This window comes from Mobula hypostoma, chromosome 15 (assembly GCF_963921235.1).
Source record: "Mobula hypostoma chromosome 15, sMobHyp1.1, whole genome shotgun sequence".
Classification (NCBI taxonomy): Eukaryota; Metazoa; Chordata; class Chondrichthyes; order Myliobatiformes; family Myliobatidae; genus Mobula; species Mobula hypostoma.
Window position 1 is genome coordinate 71,986,751 of NC_086111.1, and position 22,939 is coordinate 72,009,689.

Here is a 22,939-nt window from a genome sequence, read left to right on the forward strand (position 1 = left end):
CTGAATTAATGTCACTTATTTCTGGAAACCCCCAACACAGGAAACAGCCTCACACCATCTATCACCAGTCTCCACAAGAACCATATCCTTCAATGTGATAACAGTCACCATGTATTTTTAGATTCGCGCCCACCTCTAATTTTGCTGTGCCTTCCCCAGGATGACACACCACCATTTCCCGTTGAAAAATATAGATTCTAACAATGATTAAGAGAGAGAGTAGCATACATATTACCCATTCTTACAAAACTCCCAATAAAAAGAAAAAAATAGCTCTAAGAAAGGACACTTTGGAAGTCCATTTCAAATAAAAATATTTTATTTAACAAACAATTTCCATTTTGATATCTCCTGTCCCAATGCTGCCCTGCCTCCTTTCTGCAAGATCTGATGACCTTGCTGGGTACTTCCATTACAGTTTCTTTTAATTTCCCAACAGACCACCTCGGTTCATTGGCCCATTCCTACACTTATCATTTCATGTACTTTTCTTGGTGCTCAGCAAGAATTTTCGCAGATGACTTGGCATCGTAAAAGAGTTCGTTGATTTCCTCCACGTGTTCTTTCTCGATGGCTTCTTTCCCATTGATCTTCGCCAGCAGGTTTGCAGGGGTGAGGAGCTGCACAGCGTACCTGCCACACAAACAAATATTAAAGAGGTTCACAGAAAGTGGTGGATACACCCCAGTACATTCCAGACAAAGCCTTTCCCACCACTGAGCACACTTAAGAATATAAGAAATAGGAGCAGGAGTCGGCCATCCGTCCCATCGAGTCTGCCCCGCCATTCAGTAAGATCATGGCTGATCTGTCCGTAAACTCAGCTCCATCTACCTGCCTTTTCCCCATCACCCTTAATTCCCTTACTATGTAAAAACATACCTAACTGTTTCTTAAATATATTTAGTGAAGAAGCCTCAACTGCTTCCCTGGGTAGAGAATTCCACAGATTCACCACTCTCTGGGAAAAACAGTTTCTCCTCATCTCCGCCCTAAATCTTCTCCCCTGAATCTTGAGGCAATGTCCCCTAGTTCTAGTCTCACCTACCAATGGAAACAACTTTCCTACTTCTATCTTATTATCCCTTTCAAAATTTTGTAAGTTTCTATAAGATCCCCTCTAATTCTTCTGAACTCCAGAGAGTATAGTCCCAGGTGACTCAATCTCTCCTCATAGGTTAACCCCTTCATCTCTGGAATCAACCTGGTGAACCTTCTCTGCACTGCCTCCAAAACCAGTATATCCTTCCTCAAGTATGGAGACAAGAACTGCACACAGTACTCCAGGTGCGGCCTCACCAGTACTCTGTATAGTTGCAGCACGACCTCCCTGCTCTTGAATTCAATCCCTCTAGCAATGAAGGCCAACATTCCATTTGCCTTCTTAATAACCTGTTGTATCTGCAAGCCAACCTTTTGCGATTCATGCACAAGTACTCCCAAGTCCCTCTGCACAACAGCATGTTGCAATCTTTCACCATTTAAATAATAATCTGCTCTTCCATTATTCCTTCCAAAGTGGATGATCTCGCATTTACCAACGTTGTATTCCATCTGCCAGACCTTGGCCCACTCACTTAACCTATCTCTTTCGCTCTGCAGACTCTCCATATCCTCTGTACAATTTGCTTTTCCACTCAGTTTAGTGTCATCAGAAAATTTTGCTACGCTACACTCAGTCCCCTCTTCCAAATCATCAATGTAAATGGTAAACAGCTGCGGGCCCAGCACCGACCCCTGTGGCACTCCACTCACCACTGACTGCCAACTGGAGAAACACCCATTTATACCAACTCTCTGCCTTCTATCGGTTAACCAATCCACTATCAATGTCAATACACTTCCTCCGACTCCATGCATCCGAATCTTATAAGTCTCTTGTGTGGTATCTTATCGAATGCCTTCTGGAAATCCAAGTATATGATATCCACCTGTTCCCCTCTATCCACTGCACTCATTATGTCCTCAAAGAACTCCAGCAAGTTTGTCAAATAGGACCTGCCCTTCCTGAAACCATGCAGAGTCTGTCTAATGAAACCACTCCTTTCTAAATGTTTCGCTATTTCTTCCTTAATGACAGCTTCAAGCACTTTCCTGACTTCAGATGTTAAGCTAACTGCCCATAGATGCCCGTTTTTTTGCCTACATCCTTTTTTAAAAGGTGGCGTGACATTTGCTGTCTTCCTATCCGCCAGGACCTGCCCAGAGTCTAGAGAGTTTTGATAAATGATTACCAATGCGTCTACTATAACCTCCGCCAATTCCTTCAGCACCCTGGGATGCATCCCATCAGGACCAGGAGACTTATCTACCTTCAGGCCCCCTAGTTTGCTCATCACTATCTCTTTAGTGACAGTGATTTTATCGATGTCCTCACCTCCCATTTCGTCCATAACATCCTTCTTTGACATATTAGACATGTCCTCCACCGTGAAGACTGACATAAAATAGTCATTCATTGCCTCAGCCATTTCCTTATCACCCAATATCAATTTCTCTTTATCGTCTTCCAAGGGACCTACGTTGACTTTAGCTACCCTTTTCTACTTTATATATTTATAAAAACTTTTGCTATCTGTTTTTATATTTTGTGCTAATTTACTTTCATACTCTATCCTCCCTTTACTTATTTCTTGTTTAGTTGTTCTCTGTTGCTTTTTAAAGTTTTCCCAATCCTCCAGTGTCCCACTACTCTTTACAACTTTGTACATGAGCTTTTAATTTGATACTATCTTTTATTTCCTTAGTTATCCAAGGCTGGCTCTCCCCACACTTACTGTCCTTACTTTTGAATGGAATATACTTTTGTTGAGCACTGTGAAAAATCTCTTTGAAAGTATTCCACTGTTCCTCAACTGTCCTACCAAATAGCCTGTGCTCCCAATCCACATTAGCCAACTCCTCCCTCATCCTGTTGCAGTCTCCCTTGTTCAAGCATAATACACTCGTTTTAGATGTAATTATTTCATCCTCCATCTGAATGCGAAATTCAATCATACTATGATCAGTTTTTCCAAGAGGATCCCTGACAAGATCGTTAATCTTACCTGTCTCATTGCACAGGACCAGATCTAAGATGGTATTTTCCCTTGTAGGTTCACTAACATGCTGCTCAAGAAAGCCATCACGGATGCATTCTATGAAGTCCTCCTCAAGACTTCCTTGACCAACCTGATTCACCCAATCTATGTGCAAGTTAAAATCCCCCATGACAACTGCCGTTCCATTCTTACAAGCCTCAGTTACTTCTTGGTTAATCGCCTCTGCCACTGCAATATTTTTATTAGATGGCCCATAGACAATGCCCACCGGTGATTTTTTTCCCCTTTACTATTCTTAATCTTTACCCAGACGGACTCAACATTCTGCTCCGTAGATCTTATATCGTCTCTCACAATCGCCCTGATCTCATCTCTAATCAAGAACGCCACCCCACCTCCTTTGCCTTCCTGCCTATCTTTCCGTATTACCTGATACCCTTGTATATTTAATTCCCAGTCATCTCCACCTTGCAACCAGGTTTCTGTAATGGCCACTAAATCATATGCCTTGGTACTGATCTGTGCTGCAAGTTCACTAACCTTGTTTCTAATACTACGGGCAATTAGATAAAGTGCCCTTATACTCATTGTCCTTTTAGAATCTAGTGATCTTTGCTTTTTACTTTTATGCATTCTACTCTTACTTTTTTCTTCACTAACTCTAGCTTTGGTCTCTGCATCACTTCCCTCTTCTTTTCTGTGTGGGTTCCCATCCCCCTGCCATATTAGTTTAAAACCTCCCCAACAGCACTAGCAAACAATCTCCCTAGGACACTGATCCCAGCCCTGCCCAGATGTAGACTGTCCGGACGGTACTGGTCCCACCTCCCCCAGAAGCGGTTCCAATGCCCCAAGAATCTGAAACCCTCCCTCCTGCCCCACCGCCCAAGCCACATATTCATTCTAGCTATCCTGCTATTCCAACTCTGGCTAGCACGTGGCACCAGTAATAATCCTGAAATGATGACCTTTGAGGCCCTACTCTTTATCTCCTAGCTCCCCAATTTCAGCTTATAGGACCTCATCCCGCTTTCTTCCTATATCATTAGTACCTACATGCACCACGACAGCTGGCTGCTCTCCCTCCCCTTTCAGAATGCCCTGCAGCCTCTCCAAGACATCTCTGACCCTTGCACCCGGGAGGCAACACACCACACGGGAGTCCCGTTTGTGGCCAGAGAAGCTCCTCTCTATTCTGCTTACGATGGAATCCTCCACCACAACAGCTCCGCCACTCTTTTTCTTGTCCTCATGTGCAGCAGAGCCACCCACGGTGCCATGATCCTGGCTACTGCTGCCTTCACCGGATGAGTCATCTCCCCCAACAGACTCCAAAGCGGTACATCTGTTTTGGAGGGAGATGACCGCAGGAGACTCCTGTACTACCTACCTGTGACTACTCTTCCTGTTGGTCACCCATTCCCTATCTTTCCTCAGATCCTTAAACTGCGGTGTGACCAACTCACTAAATGTGCTATCCACAACATTCTCAGCATCTCAGATGCTCCAAAGTGAGTCCATGCGCAGCTCTGGTGCTGCCATGCGGTCTATCAGGAGCTGCAGCTGGACACACTTCCTGCACACATAGTCTTCAGGGACACTGTCCCTCCCTGCGTTCCCACACGTCACAGGAGGAGCATGGCATGGGTCTGGGCTCACCTGCCATGTCAGAGCAAAGGATGTTAGCAGAAGAGGACCACGGGAGAAGGGGAAGAGCCCGCTGGGGAAGACGAGGACTGTTATCTGTGTGTCTCTGTGAATCAGTTCTTCGCCTTGACCCTTCTTCGCTAAAGCCCCGTTTGAGCCAAAGCCCTCTCACTCTGCTGCCTGCTGTATATGGCGTACGCCTTTTTAAACTCTTCCCGCTCTCTACTGGCTGACATCACGCGCCTGTGCAGTCTTGCCTCTCTTAACCCCGAGCAGTAAAATGCCTTCGGTCCGAAAATCCCTTCAGATGTTCTACTCGCAGCCTTCTTGCTTCGATTCTGGGATCAGATTTACGTGGAGCACTGTCACAAGAAAGCAGCATCCATCATCAAGGACCCCCACCATCTAGGCCATGATCTTTTCTCACTATTACCATCGGTGGTGCAGTAGTATGAACCAGGACCAGGAACAATTATTACCATACAAGCATCACCTCAACTCTGAACATCTATAGGCTCACTTTCAGGGACTCTTTACAATTCACATTCTCAGCATCTTTTAAATTTACACAATTTGTCTTCTTTTGCACAGTACTTGGTTGCCAGCCTTTTTATGTATAGTTTTTTTTTGCAAATTCTATTGTATTTCTTTACTTTTCCTGTAATACCTGCAAGAAAATGAACCTCAATAGCTGAAAGGAAAGGCAAGAGGGATCTTAGTGATCCATAGTTACTGACCTAGCTATAACCTACTGATAAGTAATCAACTGTTCCTCATTTGGGCACACTTTACTGCACCATCCTTCATTCCCCCATTATAAAGCAGCACAGATGGAAGTCCACCTGATCTGTATCATCTCCTTCAAAGATCAACCTGGCTAGTTTCACTCCATGGCATGTTATGCATTTCCCAATATATCTCCACACATGGAAAATTAACTTGACTTCCAAGTTGAACCTATTCTGGGATTGTGTGCCCTTAAGTCCTCTTAAGTATAGGATTGTAAAGACTCACACTGTATAGTCAAAAACATTTCTTCATGCATCTGTCTTCAGGTACATGAAGAAATGTTCTTACCTGTACGTGACTCTTTGTACAGGTAAAACAGGTGTACTCAGATGGTCATTCCAGACTTAAGGGCAAGAATCATCCCTCCTCTGACTCTGTTATGTCACATATGGATCTTGTACACTTCAATATGATCACATCCCTCTCTTTTCAATTCTAGATGGTTCAGATCCAACCTACTTCAACCACACCCTCTTCTCCAGCCCTTCGTTTTGTTTCCTCGATCACAAATGAATCTTTCCTTGGGTAAGAAGATCAGAACTGCACACAATACTCCTTGAGTGGTCCCTATACAATTTCAGTAACATGTCTTTAACTCTTGTCCTCAAATCCACTTGCAATCAAAGGCAACATTTCATTTATCTTTCTACTTGTTTTCTGTTACCTGCTTGTTATCTTTTAGTAATTTATGTACAAGGAGAACCTGGTTGTCCTGAAGATTGACACATTTTAATCCTTCATTTATAAAAACACTTTTCTACTCTCTTTTTAAGAAAGTGAAGAACTTCACATTTTCCACATCTGCCAAGTCATTGATGATGATGGCATCCATCTGTCTTAAAGGACAATGGAAATATAGTGTGCGCTACGGGTCAGTCCATTGTAGTCCAATTTTGGAGCAGCAGGTCTTGCTGTGGTTTCTGCTAGTGAATGTTGTGCTAGGCTGGGAAGTGCTGATGTTGATGATTCCGTTAGCCATCTGTGCTCTCTCTTTGCTCCTCGCTGTTCTTCTCTCTTCTGCTCGCTCCTCTTTGCACCTGCCTTGATGGTCTGTCTCCAGATGCTGCGGTCGGGTGCCACAATTGTTCGGTCAATGTTCCCTGCTTTCATGTTGTACTTACAGATGTCTCAATAATACAGGGCTGGTCTTCCAGTGGGTCTGGTGCTGGTGGCAAGCTCTCCATACAGTATGTCTTTGGGGATCTGGCCATTCTCCATGCAGCTGATGTGACAGTGAGGAGGACCAACATACTTGTGATGCCTGCTTGTTCTAGAATGTGCTCGTTTGGGACATGATCCTGCCATGTGATGCTCAGGATTCTTCTGAGGCAGTGGAAGTGGAATGTGTTTAGGCAGCGCTCTTGGTGAGAGTAGGTTGTTCATGTTTCACTGCCCCACAGGAGTGTACTGAGCACGCAGGCCTGGTAGACCTTCATCTTGGTGTTCTTGTTCACCATGGAGTTCTCCCAGACTCTTGTTGCCAAACGAGACATCGGTGTTGCTGTTCTGCTAATCCGCTTGTTGAGTTCAACTTCAAGGGAGAGGTTGCTTAAGAAGGTGGAGCCAAGGTAGGTGAACTCATCCACCACATTGAGGGTATAGTCACCTATGTAGATGTTTGGTGTGTTGTTGACATCTTGGCACATGATGTTTCTCTTCTTGAGGCTGATAGTCAAACCTAAGTCTCTGCAGGTGAGTGCGAAGCAATTGATGAGCCTTTGGAGGGTTTCCTCCGAGTGTGATGTCAGGGAGGCAGCGTCTGCAAACAGCAATTCCACCATCAGTACCAGTTGCACTTGGTCTCTGGTTTCGGACGTGCAAGGTGGACAACCTGCTAATGCTTCTGGTGTGGTGGTATATGCTGTCCTCTGGTGAAATGAAGCCCAGGGACAGTAACAGGGAGAGAATGAATGAATGAATGAATGAACGAATTGACTTCATTGCTTACATCCTTCATATACATGAGTAAAAATCTTTATGTTACGTCTCTGTCCAAATGTACAATGTGCAATTGATAGTAATTTGTAATAAATAGTATGTACAACAGGACAGTCAATATAACGTAGAAATACGATTGTATCAGCATGAATTAATCAGTCTGACGGCCCGGTAGAAGAAGCTGTCCCAGAGCCTGTTGGTCCTGTCTTTTATGCTGCGATACCACTTCCTGAATGGTAGCAGCTGGAACAGTTTGTGGTTGGGGTGACTCGGGTCCCCAATGATCCTTCGGGCCCTTTTCACACACCTGTCTTTTTAAATGTCCTGAATAGTGGGAAGTTCACATCTACAGATGCGCTGGGCTGTCCGCATTACTCTCTGCAGAGCCCTGCGATTGAGAGAAGTACAGCTCCCATACCAGTCAGTGATGCGGCCAGTAAGGATGCTCTCATCTGTGCCCCTGTAGAAAGTTCTTAGGATTTGGGGGCCCATACCAAACTTCTTCAACCGTCTGAGGTGAAAGAGGCGCTGTTGTGCTTTTTACACCACACAGCTGGTGTGTACAGACCACGTGAGATCCTCGGTGATGAGTATGCCAAGGAACTTGTTCACCTTCTCAACCCCAGATCCGTTGATGTCAATAGGGGTCACCCTGTCTTCATTCCTCTTGTAGTCCATAACCAGCTCCTTTGTTTTTGCGACACTGAGGGAGATTGAAGTTTTCTTGACATCACTGTGTCAGGGTGTTGAATTCTTCTCTGTAGGCAGCCTCATTATTATTTGAGATTAGGCCAATCAATGTAGTATCGTCAGCAAATTTAATTAGCAGATTGGAGCTGTGGGTGGCAACACAGTCATGGGTATACAGACAGTAAAGGAAGGGGCTTTGGACGCAGCTTTCGGGGCAATTGTGTTGAAGGTCAGGGGGGCAGAAGTGAGGGAGCCCACTCTTACCACTTGCTGGCGATCTGACAGGAAGTCCAGGATCCAGCTACACAAGGCAGGGTGGTCTCTGAGCTTCTTGTTGAGTCAGATGGAATTATGATGTTGAATGCTGAACTATAGTCCGAGAACAGCATTCTCACATAAGCATCCTTCTTCTCCAGATGTGTAAGAACGGTGTGTAGAGCTGTGGCTATTGTGTCATCTGTCCATCAGTTATGTCGGTAGACAAATTGTAGGAGGTCTAGTGTGGGTGGTAGCCAGCTGCAGATGTCCTTGGCCAGCCTCTCAACGCATTTGCTTAATACTCAGGTGAGTGCGACAGGACGCCAGTCGTTCAGACATGCTACCTTGGTCTTTTTAGATACAGGAACAATGGTGGATGTTTTGAAGCAGGAGGACACTCTACACTGGGAGAGGGAGAGATTAAAAATATCTGTAAACACACCTGCCAGTTGTGCTGCGCACATCCTGAGTATCTGCCCTGGGATGCTGTCCAGTCCCGCAGCCTTGCGGCCGTCCACTCATTAGAAACACCTGCGTACTTCAGCCTCAGAGATGACCAAGCTGCAGATCGCATCAGCGATTCTCCTTACGGGGCTCAGTGTTGGCAACATTGAACCAAGCATAAAAAAGATTTAGCTCATCTGAAGAAGATGCTGAAGAGTGTCTTCAGTATGCAGCCCTGCTTCATGCAGCTCTTGATGGGAAGGGATCAGAGGATGAGCCATTAAACCAGACAGTACCTTGCATGCCTTTGTGGAAAGATATGATCATCCTGAGGAGCTTGTGGGGACAATCAATCTTTTGGAGCAGTGCGAAGAGGCCCTTTCTGCTCTCCAGGTCGAAGCCCCTTGTCAGGTCAATGAAAGCCATGTACAGTGGTTGTCCTTGCTCTCGGCATTTCTCCTGCAGCTGGCGTAGTGAGAAGATCATGTCAAATGTTGACCACCCTGCTTGGAACCCGTACTGTAATTCTGCGCATACGCAAGCAGCCAGTGCCTGTAGACCTGTTGAGTACCACATGAGAAAAAATCTGCTGAGAAGTGAAATGCCTTGGTAGTTATTACAGTCACCATGGTTGCCTTTGTTCTTGTAGAGGGCGACGATGTTGGAGTTGCACATGTCCTGAGGCACTGGCCTTCCCTCCCAGCACCGGCAGAGAAGCTTGTGCAGGTGGTGTAGCAGAGCAGACTTCTTACCAGCCTTTATGACCACAGGTGGGATGCCATCTTTTCCAGGAGCTTTACTGCTTGCCAGGCAATCGACTGCCTTACTGAGATAGTAAGAGGGCAACTTCACATTTTTCCACATCTGCCAAGTCATTATCCACTCACTAAGCCCATCTACAACCTACTGAATGGAGACAACAGATGCTGAATCTGGAGCAACTCAGCAGGTCAGGCAACCTCTGTGTGGGGAAATGGATAGTCAATGTTTTGGGTCAAGAGTTCTGATGAAAGAGTCTCAACCCAAATGTTGTTGGTCCATTTTTCCCCACAGATGCTGGCGACCCATTGAGTTGCTCCAATATCTTGTGCATGACCTCCTGAAGTTTCTCTGCATCTTCTCTCAACTCCCATGTCCACAAGCTTTCCATTATAAACATAATGAAAGACCTCTCCCACAACAGACATTCTCTTTTTCACTCTGCTCCTATTGAGCAGAAGATACAAAATCGTTGAAAGTACATACCTCCAGGCTCAAAGACAAATTCTATCACAAGGTTATACGGCTATTGAACAGTCTGCTAGTACAATAAGATGGGCTCTGGACCTCACATTCCAATGTGACCTTGCACCTTTATTGTCTGTCTGTACTTTCTTTGTAACTGTAACACTTTATTCTGCATCCTGTTATTGTTTTTGGGTGGCAGGGTGGAAATATGCCTCTACCAAAGTAAGTGTAAGATGCTCTTTCCCTTCACTGGCCTGCAGGTCACCCTTTGGCAAGGTGCTGCACCTGCTTAGCGCTCCAATCAGGGTCACCTGAAGCCATGGGAACAGGTGGTAGATGGTTGTATGACCACCTGATGCATAACACAAGTCCTGGTTATGCGAGCACTGAGGCCAGGCAGACAATCTCTGAAGGGTATTGATAATGGCTGAGGTTGCCCGACTTGTAAAGCCACTGCCCAGAAGAAGGCAATGGCAAACCACTTCTGTAGAAAAAATTTGCCAATAACAATCATGGTTATGATTGTTAGTAACTTTGCTGATGACACAGAGGTTGGGGGTGTTGTGGATAGTGTGGAGGGCTGTCAGAGGTTACAACGGGACATTGACAGGATGCAAAACTGGGCTGAGAAGTGGCAGATGGAGTTCAACACTGATAAGTGTGAGGTGGTTCATTTTGGTAAGTCAAGTATGATGTCAGAATATAGCATTAATGGAAAGTCACTTGGCAGTGTAGAGGATCAGAGGGAACTTGGGGTCTGAGTCCATAGGACACTCAAAGCTGCTACGCAGGTTGACTCTATAATTAAAAAGGCACACGGTGCATTGGCCTTCATCAATCGTGGAATTGAGTTTAAGAGCCGAGAGGTAATGTTGCAGCTATATAGGACCCTGGTCAGACCCCACTTGGAGTACCGTGCTCAATTCTGCTCCACAGGAAGAACGTGGAAACCATAGAAAGGGTGTACAGGAGATTTACAAGGATGTTGCCTGGATGGGGGAGCATTCCTCATGAGAATAGGCTGAGTGAACTCAGCCTTTTCTCCTTGGAGCGACAGAGGATGAGAGGTGACCTGATAGAGATGTATAAGATAATGAGAGGCCTTGATCGTGTAGATAGTCAGAGGCTTTTTCCCAGGGCTGAAATGGCTAGCACGAGAGGGCATAGTTTTAGGGTGCTTGGAAGTAGGTACAGAGGAGATGTCAAGGGTAAGTTGTTGCTTTTTTTTAAACGCAGAGGATGGTGAGTGCATGGAATGGGCTCCCGGTGGCGGTGGTGGAGGCAGAAACAATAGGGTCTTTTAAGAGACTCCTGGATGGCTACATGGAGCTTAGAAAAATAGAGGGCTATGGGTAAGCCTAGGTAGTTCTAAGGTAAGGACATGTTTGGCACAGTTTTGTGGGCCGAAGGGCCTGTATTGTGCTGTAGGCTTTCTATGTTTCTATGAAATAATAGCCTACATCATACAACATGGCACATAATGATGATAATATTATTGTTTTCCCTTGTACTACCTTCATGCACCGTTGTAATTAAATGATCTGTATACAGAATAAAGCTTTTCACTGTACCTTGGAATATGTGACAATAACAAACATATTTCTAGTAAAGGCAAGATGAATAAAGTGAGAGGGATTTGTGACTACGCTTTACAAGGTCCTAGTTAATGCACTTGTCTCATGTCAGAAGCAGCACCTGCATGGTGAGGGTGAAAGTGAAAACACAAACAAATATAGTACTATGTGCACATTAGTGTAGCGGTTAGCATGACACTTTAAAGTGCCAGTGATTGGAGTTCAATTCCCTCCACTGTCTGTAAGGAACTTGCATGTTCTCCCTGTGACTGTGAGCGTTTCCATTGGGATTCCTCCTATATTCCATTGAAGTAGAGGTTAGTGAGTTGTGGACATGCTATGCTGGCGCTGGGACAAGGCAGCTCCCAGCACATGCTTGGACTGTGTTGGTCATTGACGCATACAATGCATTTCACTGTTTTGATGTACAAGCGAAAATAAAGCTGGTCTTTAATCTTTCTTTTACCTTTAACAGGCTGTGTGGGATAGGGCAGGACATATAACATTGCAACTCCATAAATCTCTGGTTAGACTATACTTGGAACATTGTGTTCATTTCTGGTCGCCTCATTATAGGAAGCACGTGAAACTCTTAGAGAGGGTGTAGAGGAGATTTACCAGGATGGTGCCTGCCTGGATTAGAGACAGTGTCTTAAGAGGAAACGCTGAGTAAGCTAGGGTTTTTCTCTTTGGAGCAAAGGAGGATGAGAGGTGATTTGATAGAGGTTTACAAGATACTAAAAGGCACAGATTGAGTGGATAACCAGTCTTTTTCCCAGGGTGGAAATGACTAATACAAGGGAGCATAATTTTAAGGTGACTGGAAGAAAGTGTAGGGGGGAGGGGTGGAATATTAGAGGTAAGATTATTAATTTTTTTTTTACACAGCCAATGGAATGTGGAAACCTTGCCAGGAGTGGTGGTAGAGGCAGATACTTAGAGGCATTTAAGAAACTCCTATATAAGTACATTGATGATAGAAAAGTAGAGGACTATGTGGGAGAGAAGGTTTAGATTGATCATGGAGTAGGTTAAAAGGTCAGTGCAAGACTGTGGGCCAAAGTGCCTGTACTGTGCTGTAATGTTCTACGTGCACGGCTTGAGTCCACAATTATGTTGAGGTTAATTCTGGGCAACCCCTCACTGAACCAAAATTACCTCCTCTTATTCCTTATCAGGCACCCCGAGAAGAAAAGGCAACAATGGGAATGTAGATGAGGAATTAGAAGCTTGCGAGTCTATTTCTCTTTCCACCCTCACTCCCCCCGCCCCCCCACCCACTCGTATCTGCCTCCCATACAAATCTCAGCGAGGTGTACGTGATGCAAAAAGGTAATTAAGAAACCACCTCTGTCAGCATGTGAAAAGGCAGGATTGAAAGAATACTGATCTTTAAACCTCTTGGATATTATCTACTGAACAGCTTTTAATTATTGCTCTTCTGCAAAAAATATCACTATTATAAACCTTCAGACAAGAACTTTGGATGGCTGATATCTGTGCCAGTTCCAAAGTTTCATTAGCTGCCTTTGTTTTTAAAGATTTTTTTTTAAAAGAACAGAAACCTTTTGTGTCTAATCCCATGGGTCCCTACCTACAGCACCATTTATCTTCCTGTGACAAGGTGAAACCAATAGCTATTACTGAAACTGTTATTTTACAGTGCTGGCTAAAATTAAATACTGCCAGTGAAGAGTTTTTGGCTGCAGCTAAACAGGATGATTTAAAACCCTTGTCTCGGCTGCCTGAAAGAGCCAGCACTGGGAGAACAGCAAATCATTCCTGCTCACCAGGGTCAGAAGAGGGGGGAAAAAAATGACACTATCCAGGTCTGGACAAGAGCCATTATTCCTTCACAAAACGGCAATGGGTACTCACCTCAGAGTTGTCTTTGTGCCAATATCCCCTAAGTGAAGCAGAGCATCCTCCGTGATGCTGATGCCTTCAATCTGTGCCCGGATCTTGATTATCTGCAGAAAGAAGAAAGCGGGGGAGTAAGAGAATACGAGAACAGCAGATCCTCTAAGTATCAGTGCAATTGATCTTCCTGTCAGCATTAATTAATGCCCCATTCACTATCAAATAATTATCCAGCTCAAAGACTCATTTGCTTTTGGGCTATAGATAGCAGAGTGGGACATTTACATTAAAAATATATTTGCTCTACTTTACAACAATTTATACAGCAAAATGCCCCTCGTTGCTTCTCAGAAATGAAAGGTGACACGAAACCAAAAGCATATATTAGAGCAGATAAGGGAGAGTTGGAGAGAACATGGGAATTAAATGTGATTAGTGTAAATGGGCGTTTAATAGATGGCATACACACCCATGAACTGATGCAATGTTCATTTTGAGAACATAAAAGCAAGGATGTAATGCTGAGGCTCTATAAGGCCATGACCAGACGGCATTTGAAATACCGAGAGCAGTTTTGGGCTCCTTATCCAAGAAAGGATGTACTGGCACTGGAGAGGGTCCAAGGGAGGAGATTTACAAGAATGATCCAGGAATGAGGAGTGTTTGATGTCTCTGGCTCTATACTCACTGGAGTTTAGAATAATGAGGGGGGACTCTCATTGAAACCTATTGAATATTGAAAGACCTAGATGGAGTGGACGTGGGATGTTTCATATAGTGCTAGAGTCTAGGACCAGAGGGCACAACTTCAAACTACAGAGATGACTTTAGAACAGAGATGAGGAGTAATTTCTTTCGGCAGAGGGTGATGTATCTGTGGAACTCACTGCCACACACAGCTGTGATGGCCAAGTCATTGGGTATATTTAAAGCAAAGGACGATAGGTTTGATAGATTTTTGATTAGTCAGGGCATCAAAAGTTACAGGGAGAAGGAAAGAAAACAGTGTTGAGAGTGTTAATAAGTTAGCCATGATGGAAAGGCGGAGCAGACTTGATGGACTGAATGGCCAATTCTGGTATGTCTCATGGTCTAATGGTTTTATGAAAAACCTGGTTCCCACGGCACATCACTCTGTGACACAAATTTAACAACAGTGTTGCAATAGAAAATAATAGAAGAGGCAAGGAAGTTGAGGGACCTTAACCCTAACCCTAAGGAATTCCAGATTTCAGGCCTCACGTACTGAACAAATGGCTGATGATAATGTTGTGGCTAAATCAGCGATCATCAAAATGTTGCAGCAGGGCATTCATATTGCTGCATTCTGCCCGATACAAGATTGTTAGAATAGTTTTACGAGTCTAAATGTGTCTCATTAAAAACAGATCTCTGTTAGATTTCATGCCAGCTCTGAAGTTCTGGGTACAGCTTCCATGTCCTCTAGGTGTCCCACGTGAACTATTCCAAAAGCATGTCTCTAGCAACAAGTAGCTTATTCACACAAGGCATAAACACAAATGTTTCTCCCCAAATCATTTGTTTCACAGTGTTGGATCTGGTGATATTGTTCCAGAGGGATCTTCAGAAGTCATGAATAAAGCCTGGTGGTTGTGGCCATTTATTAAGTGTTACAAGAACAAAAAAAATACAAAGGAAAAGAAGTTGCCTCATACTCTGACTAGAAACATCAACCTTCCAGTGATAACAATTAACCTACTAAATAATCAGATTCAAATGGCGAGAAATTTGCTGCGGAAAAACTGAGAAACTTCTAGAAAATACAGAATCAGCTTTACTACAATTAGTAGAAATCTAAAATTTAAACATATATTGGTAATTATATAAAAATCATGAGCAAGCATAGAAAAGTTAAACTACAAGAAAAATAATGATTTAACACCTTTATCCAACAACAGTGTGCAATCTAACTCCAGAACTATAGGAGAAAGATGGCTATTTGGCCCATCATAAAGCCATGTAGTATCAACTCTCTTTATACAGTATATTATGGCTCTCCCCAAAATGAAGATTTTTATCCAAAAAAACTGTTTCACAACCACCAAAATTGGCTTTGTGGGCTGTATTCTGATTCTACAAATCCACCCAATGAATTAGGTTTCAAAGTTCAAAATAAATTTATTATCAAAGTACATATACGTCACCATATATTACTCTGAGATTCATTTTCTTGTGGACATTATGAATAGAAGAAATCAACAAAAGGTCACTCCCAATGGGACTGACAAACTACCAATGTGCAAAAGACAACAAACTGTGCAAATACAAAAAGAAATAGAAAATAATAATGATAATAACATATAAGCAATAATATCGAGAACATGAGATGAAGAGTCCTTAAAAGTGAGTCCATAGGTTGTGGGAATAGTTCAATGAAAGGGCAAGTGAAGTTGAGTGCAGTTATCCACTCTGATTCAACAGTCTGATGGTTAAGGGGTAGTAATTGTTCCTGAAGCTGGTGGTGTGGGTCCTGAGGCTCCTGTACTTTCTTCCTGATGGCAGCAGCAAGAAGAGAGCATGACACACAAAATACTGGAGAACTGAGCAGGTCAGGCAGCATCTGAGAAGGGATTATGGCCTGGATGGTGGAGGTTCTTGATTATGGATGCTGCTGTCCTGCAACAGTGCTCCATGTAGATGCACTCAATGGTGGGGCCATTATGGACTGGGCCGTATATGCTACTTTTTTAGGCTTTTCCGTTCAAATGCATTAGTACTTCTACACCAGGCTGCAATTAGCCTTACACTCCTTTTCAAAGCCCTGCAATTTTTTCTCCTTCAGGTACATCTCCAAAACCCTTTTGAGTGCCACTACTAAATCTATAACCTTCTAAGCTACTAGGAATTGCCTAATAAAACTTAACCACTCAAGAGTTGTAAAGAACAAGTACTTGAGCTGTTTTTGATCCTACTGCCAAACACCTTAAGTTTTTTTGTTCTTTTGTTATCAATCTCAAAGTGTTTCATTTTATCTAGGTGAAAGCAGTCCAACTGCTGTCTGAAATAAGAAGTACTTTCCTTATAAACGCACATTGTAAGTTTGGGACAACAGAGCAGGCCATTTTCTGTTGTTGCACAGGACTGATCAATTTTCTCTTATGAGCCAAGAGATCCATGTCTAGTTTCTCCCCTTTGTTGCCTTATGGAAAGATTACTGATGGGCTTATCTGCAGACATTTCCAATTTTAGCCACGAGTCCACAATATAATTTACTAGTCACATGACCTTTTGAAAGACTAACAACAGATGACAAAATTAGCACGGATCCCTTTGCCCCATCCCTTTTCCCACCCCCAGCCTTTCCTTATGCCTATCACCCACACCTTCTTCCCTAATGGTACCCCACCCCGATCCCTTTCCGTTATTCCATGCTCCACTGTCCTCTCCTGTTAGATTCCATCTTTTTCAGACCTTTCTCCTACATTGAGGAATAAAGTCCTAGCCTGCCCAACTTCTCCCTATAACCTAGGCCCTTGAAATGCATTCTAGGCGTTCACATGCAGATCTGAGAATAGCTCAAGGTTTAAAGATGAGACATTGTTCCTTGAACAACTCCTGAGTAATGTATATTCCTCATCTCAACTAACACCACAGTTGTGGACAGGGCTCAGAGCACAGGAACAAGTTCCATTCTCGGCACACCCCCAAGCTCCATGCCTCAGTAAAGTGGATAGCATAATCAAAGAAAACACCCTCCCCAGACATTCTCTCTTTGCCCTTCTTCCATTGGGCAGATGATACAGAAGCCTGAAAGTACGAACTAGCAGGCTCAGGATTGCTTCTACCTCGTTGTTATGACTATGGTGGAATTTAGAAGGCTGAGAGGGGATCTTATTGAAACATATAAGATCATTAAGGGATTGGACACGCTGGAGGCAGGAAGCATGTTCCTGCTGATGGGTGAGTCCAGAACCAGAGGCCACAGTTTAAGAATAAGGGGTAGGCCATGTAGAACGGAGTTGAGGAAAAACTTTTTCACCCAGAGAGTGGTGGATATATGGAATGCTCTGCCCCAGAAGGCTGTGGAGGCCAAGTCTCTGGATGCTTTCAAGAAAGAGATGGATAGAGCTCCTAAAGATAGCAGAATCAAAGGTTATGGGGATAAGGCAGGAACTGGATACTGATTGTGGATGATCAGCCATGATCACAGTGAATGGCGGTGCTGGCTCGAAGGGCCTACTCCTGCTCCTATTGTCCATGCACAATAAGATGGTGTACTGACCTTGCAAGCTACTTTATTGTGGTCTTGATCTTTAATATCTGTCACACTTTATTCTGCATTGTTATTGCTTTTCTCTTGTATTACCTTGATGTACTGATGTGATGAAATTATTTCTATGAATGGTATGCAAAACAAAGTTGTTTTTTATTGTGCTTTGGTACAGTTTAAAAAACCTCTTATGGTTTTCACATTGTGTTTTTGCCCATTCTTCAAAAATACTTCATTACGTACAAAATGCTTTGGGATATTGAAATGACTGATAACTGCAGTTGTTTCAGCTTCCATGAACAAGATTACTGTATGGACTTAAGTCTCTAGAGCCTTGTACACGGCTTTCTTAAGTGTAAACAGTGGCTCTAAACACAAGTAGCAAGGATTCCCTAGCGTAAAGTTAAGCAGTATTGACTTAATGCACTTGTTCCTGCATATGCCACATAATTTGTCACTGACAGACATGTGATTTACACCAACTATTGGAACACAGTACTGTGACCTTTGATATAATACACCTTACCTACAGCTTCATCACTGGCAGATAAATCATATTCAATTCCATAAGCAAGTTTATTGTATTATTTGCAAGGACAGACTCACACAGAACAATCTCTTGTATTTCAGCTCTCCTGGCACACCACTCGACATCTAGCTCTAAAGTCATAATTCTTTGTAACTGAATATCTGTGATCTGCTGGTGTGACATGGCTTCACACATTGGCCCATCAGAATTAACAGACTGCATATGGTACTTATTCATGCTAATGCACATTTAACAAGATTTCCTAAACAGGGAACCTCACAGAGTAACAAATTAGTCGTACAAATTTTCCATGGTAAAGTTTTCTGCACTTACCCCAACAGAAGTTGGAAGAATATTCTACTAGTCAAGGCAAATATTCATGCAAAAAGAGTTCACTGCTTACTAGAATGGAAATTCCAGTCCATTCACCTAGATTCGGAGAGCAAAAGCTGTCATAGCTACAGTCTGCTGAAATAACAGTCACTCTCCAACACTGCATTATTAGATAGTCATCACAAATATGCAATCTAAACTAAACAGACCAAGACACTAAAGACATACATCGACAAAGAGAAAGAAAAATGGTGTAATTCCTGGTGGCCAAACATTTTAATTCTGATTTCCATTCCCGTTCTGACATGTTGATTCATGGCCTCCTCTTGTGCCAAGATGAGGCCATTCCCAGGGTGGAAGAGCAACACTTTATTTCCATCTGGGTAGCCTCCAACCTGATGGCATGAACATCAATTTATCCTTCCTGTTATAAAAAAAAAACTCCCTTCCCTCTTCTTCTATTCCCCACTCAGGCCTCTTTCCTCTTTATGCCTGCCTATCACCTTCCCCTGGGTCTCCTCCTCCTTCCCTATCTCCTATGGTCCACTCTCCTCTATCAGATTCCTACTTCTCCTTGCCTTGACATTTCCACCCACCTGGCTTCACCCATCACCTTCTAGCTATCCTCCTCCTCCTCCTCCTCCTCCTCCTCTTCCCACCACCTTTTTTATTCTCGTATCTTCCCCCTACCTTTCCAGTCCTGAAGAAGGGTCTCGGCCCAAAATGTCAACTGTTTATTGATTTACATAGATGCTGCCTGACCTGCGTTTCTCCAGCATTCTGTGAGTGTTGCTCCAGACATCCAGCATCTGAAGAATTCCTTGTGTTATTTGTCTCATTCAATTTCCTCATAAGTAAATTTAAACATGGCAAAATACTACTTGCTACAATAATGTTAGGTGTGTAAAGTCAACAATTACAACATAGGACGGTAAAGCACAAGAACACATCTTTCAGCCCACGATATCGGTACTAACCATGATGCCAATTCAAACTGCACACCTGGTCACCTACCTACAGGAAAGCTATCAATTAAAATTGAAAGAGTACAGAAAAAATTTAGAGGGATGCTGCCGGGACTTGAGGTAAAGGATGAATAAGTCAGGTCTTTATTCTCTGAGTGTAGGAGAATAAGGAAAGATTTGACAGAGGTATACAAAGTTATATGGGACTAGGTAGAACAACAGTATGTTGTGGACTGGATGAACTAAATGGGCTGTTTCTGTGCTGATCTTTCTAAGATCTACCTGCTTGTTATGGTCAATATCCCTCATTCCCTTCCTATTCAAATGGCTATCTAAAAACGTCTTAACCAATGCTGTTGTAACTATAAGACCATAAGATATAGGAGCAGAATTAGGCCATTTGGCCCATTGAGCCTGCTCCGCCATTTCATCATGACTGATCCAATTTTCCTCTCAGCCCTAATCTCCTTCTTTCTCCCCACATCCCTTCATGTCCTGACCAATCAAAAATCTATCAACCCCTGCCTTAAATATACAGTGCCTTGTAAAAGTATTCAGACCTCTCATAAGTGATAACAATCAGGGATTTTTGATCAATTTAACTGAGAATTTTTATAATCACATGCGCCTTTTTACTCAGTTGAGCCCAAAAAATAGGGAAAATTGTAAAGCATGAAAACCTAAAAACTGAAATGTCAGCAGTTCAAAAGTGTTCTTCCCCCCTTTGCTCAGTACTTAGTTGAACCAACTCTCGTAACTATTTCAGTCAGTAATCTTTTTGGATATGAATTGAATTGACTTTATTACTTACATCCTTCACATACATGAGTAAAAATCTTTTACGTTATGTCTCCACCCATACGTACAATGTGCAATTTATGTTAATTGGTAATAAATAGTACAGAAATACAATTGTATCAGTGTGAATTAATCAGCCTGATGGCCCGGTGGCAGAAGCTGTCCTGGTCTGGCTTTTTGGTCCTGGCTTTTATGCTGCAGTACCATTTTCCGGGTGGCAGCAGCTGGAACAGTTTGTAACACACATCAAAGTTGCTGGTGAACGCAGCAGGCCAGGCAGCATCTGTAGGAAGAGGTGTAGTCGACGTTTCAGGCTGAGACCCTTTGTCAGGACTAACTGAAGGAAGAGTGAGTAAGGGATTTGAAAGTTGGAGGGGGAGGGGGAGATCCAAAATGATAGGAGAAGACAGGAGGGGGAGGGATGGAGCCAAGAGCTGGACAGGTGATAGGCAAAAGGGGATACGAGAGGATCATGGGACAGGAGGTCCGGGAAGAAAAACGGGGGGGGGGGGACCCAGAGGATGGGCAAGAGGTATATTCAGAGGGACGGGGAGAAAAAGGAGAGTGAGAGAAAGAATGTGTGCATAAAAATAAGTAACAGATGGGGTACGAGGGGGAGGTGGGGCCTTAGCGGAAGTTAGAGAAGTCGATGTTCATGCCATCAGGTTGGAGGCTACCCAGACGGAATATAAGGTGTTGTTCCTCCAACCTGAGTGTGGCTTCATCTTTACAGTAGAGGAGGCCGTGGATGGACATGTCAGAATGGGAATGGGATGTGGAATTAAAATGTATGGCCACTGGGAGATCCTGCTTTCTCTGGCGAACAGTTTGTAGTTGGGGTGACTCGGGTCGCCCTTTTTATGCACTTGTCTCTGTAAATGTCCAGAATAGTGGGAGTTCACATCTATAGATGCGCTGGGCTGTCCACACCACTCTGCAGAGTCCTGCGATTGAGAAAAGTACAGTTCCCATACAAGGCAGTGAAACAGCCAGTCAAGATGCTCTCAATTGTACTCCTGTAGAAAGTCCTTAGGATCTGAGGATTCATACCAAACTTCAACTACCTGAGGTAAAAGAGGCGCTGTTGTGCTTTTCTCACCACACAGCCGGTATGTACAGACCACATGAGATCCTCTGATGTGTATGCTGAGGAATTTAAAGCTGTTCACCCTCTCAACCCCAGATCCACTGATGTCAATAGGGATTAGCCTGTCTCTTATTAGTTTTGCATAAGATGATGGAACAAGATTTGCCCATTTCTCCTTGAAAAATAGCTCAATCTGTGCTAGGTTTGCTGGGGAGTGGCAGTGGCCAGCAATCTTGAGGTCTTACTAGAGATGTTTGATCAGGTCAAGATCAGTACTCTGACTAGGCCACTCAAGAATATCACTTTTCTTCATTTGAAGACACTCCATGGTTGCTCTGGCAGTGTGCTTTGGGTTGTTGATCTGCTGAAAGTCAAATTTCCTCCCCAGTTTAAGCTTTCTGGCAGAGGCCAGCTGGTTTTTATCCAGGATATCTGTATTAGTAGCATTCATCTTCCCATTAATCCTGACCAGATTTTCAGTCCCTGCTACTGAAAAGCATGATGCTACCTCCACCAAACTGTACAATATGTATGGTGTTACCTGGCTGATGTGCGGTATTAGATTTATGCCACACGTATCACTTAGTGTTGAGGCCAAAAAGTTCCATTTTAGTGTCATTCAACCACAAGACCACCTTCCACATCTTTACAGCATCTTCTCAGTGATGCTTTGTAAAGTCTTTATGGGCAAGGATATGCTTTTTTTAAAAAAAGAAAGCCAAGGCTTCTTCCTTGCTACTGTTCCATAAATATCATTTTTGTGCAAGGCCTTAGAGATTGTGGAGCCATGAACTTCATCTCCAGATGCAGCCATCATGAGATGAGGTCATTTAGTGACTGTTGGTGTCACAGTAGCTTCTCTTACAAATGCCATTCTTCTCCGGTGACTAAGTTTATAGGGGCAGCCTGACCTAGCCAATATGGCTGTGGTTTCATATTTCTTTTCTACTTTTTCACGATGGACTGCATTGAGCTCAGAGATATGTTCGGTGCCTTTGAGATGGTCTTCTACCCTTCCCCAGATTTATGCTTCATTATCATTTCCCTTACTTGTCTTGCATGCTCTTTTTTCCTCATTTTGGTTTGGTTTACAATACTGTTGGACCTTACAGAGAGTGGGACTATTTATTCTTATGAATTTATTAAAACAAAAACAGGTGATCTTCCAATTTTCTACATCAACAAATTGGGCAAGTTGGTAAGGTGATGTACAGTATTGCACTTGGTCATGTCATTGGGTATATTTAAAGTGGAGGTTGATAGGTTCTTGATTAGTCAGGGGGCCAAAGGTTACAAGGAGAAGGCAGGAGAGAGGGGTTGAGAGGGATAATAAAATCAGCCATGATGAAATAGCGGAGCAGACTCAATGGGCTCAAATGTCATAATTCTGTTTCTATGTCTTATGCATTCAGGTCAGAATTTTTGATGGTTCCAGTCAACCAAATGTCCAGATAATATTACTGTTTGACAATACTTGCTCTGTATTACCTCTGCTGGAATGTTTCTGAAGTTATGCCATGAAAATGTA

General features: G+C 43.4%; 1 protein-coding gene across 1 annotated transcript in view; it reads right to left on the minus strand.

Annotated features, from left to right (window-relative positions):
• Positions 1 to 315: 315 nt before the first annotated feature.
• Positions 316 to 22,939, minus strand: part of ruvbl1 (RuvB-like AAA ATPase 1) — an 89,436-nt gene continuing 66,812 nt past the window's right edge. Inside the window, exons 10-11 of the mRNA XM_063068245.1 lie at positions 13,487 to 13,578; positions 316 to 633 (exon numbers count right to left, since the gene is read on the minus strand). Of these exons, the coding sequence (XP_062924315.1) occupies positions 474 to 633; positions 13,487 to 13,578 (252 nt within the window). The 3' untranslated portion in view covers positions 316 to 473. The remainder of the gene's footprint in view (positions 634 to 13,486; positions 13,579 to 22,939) is intronic.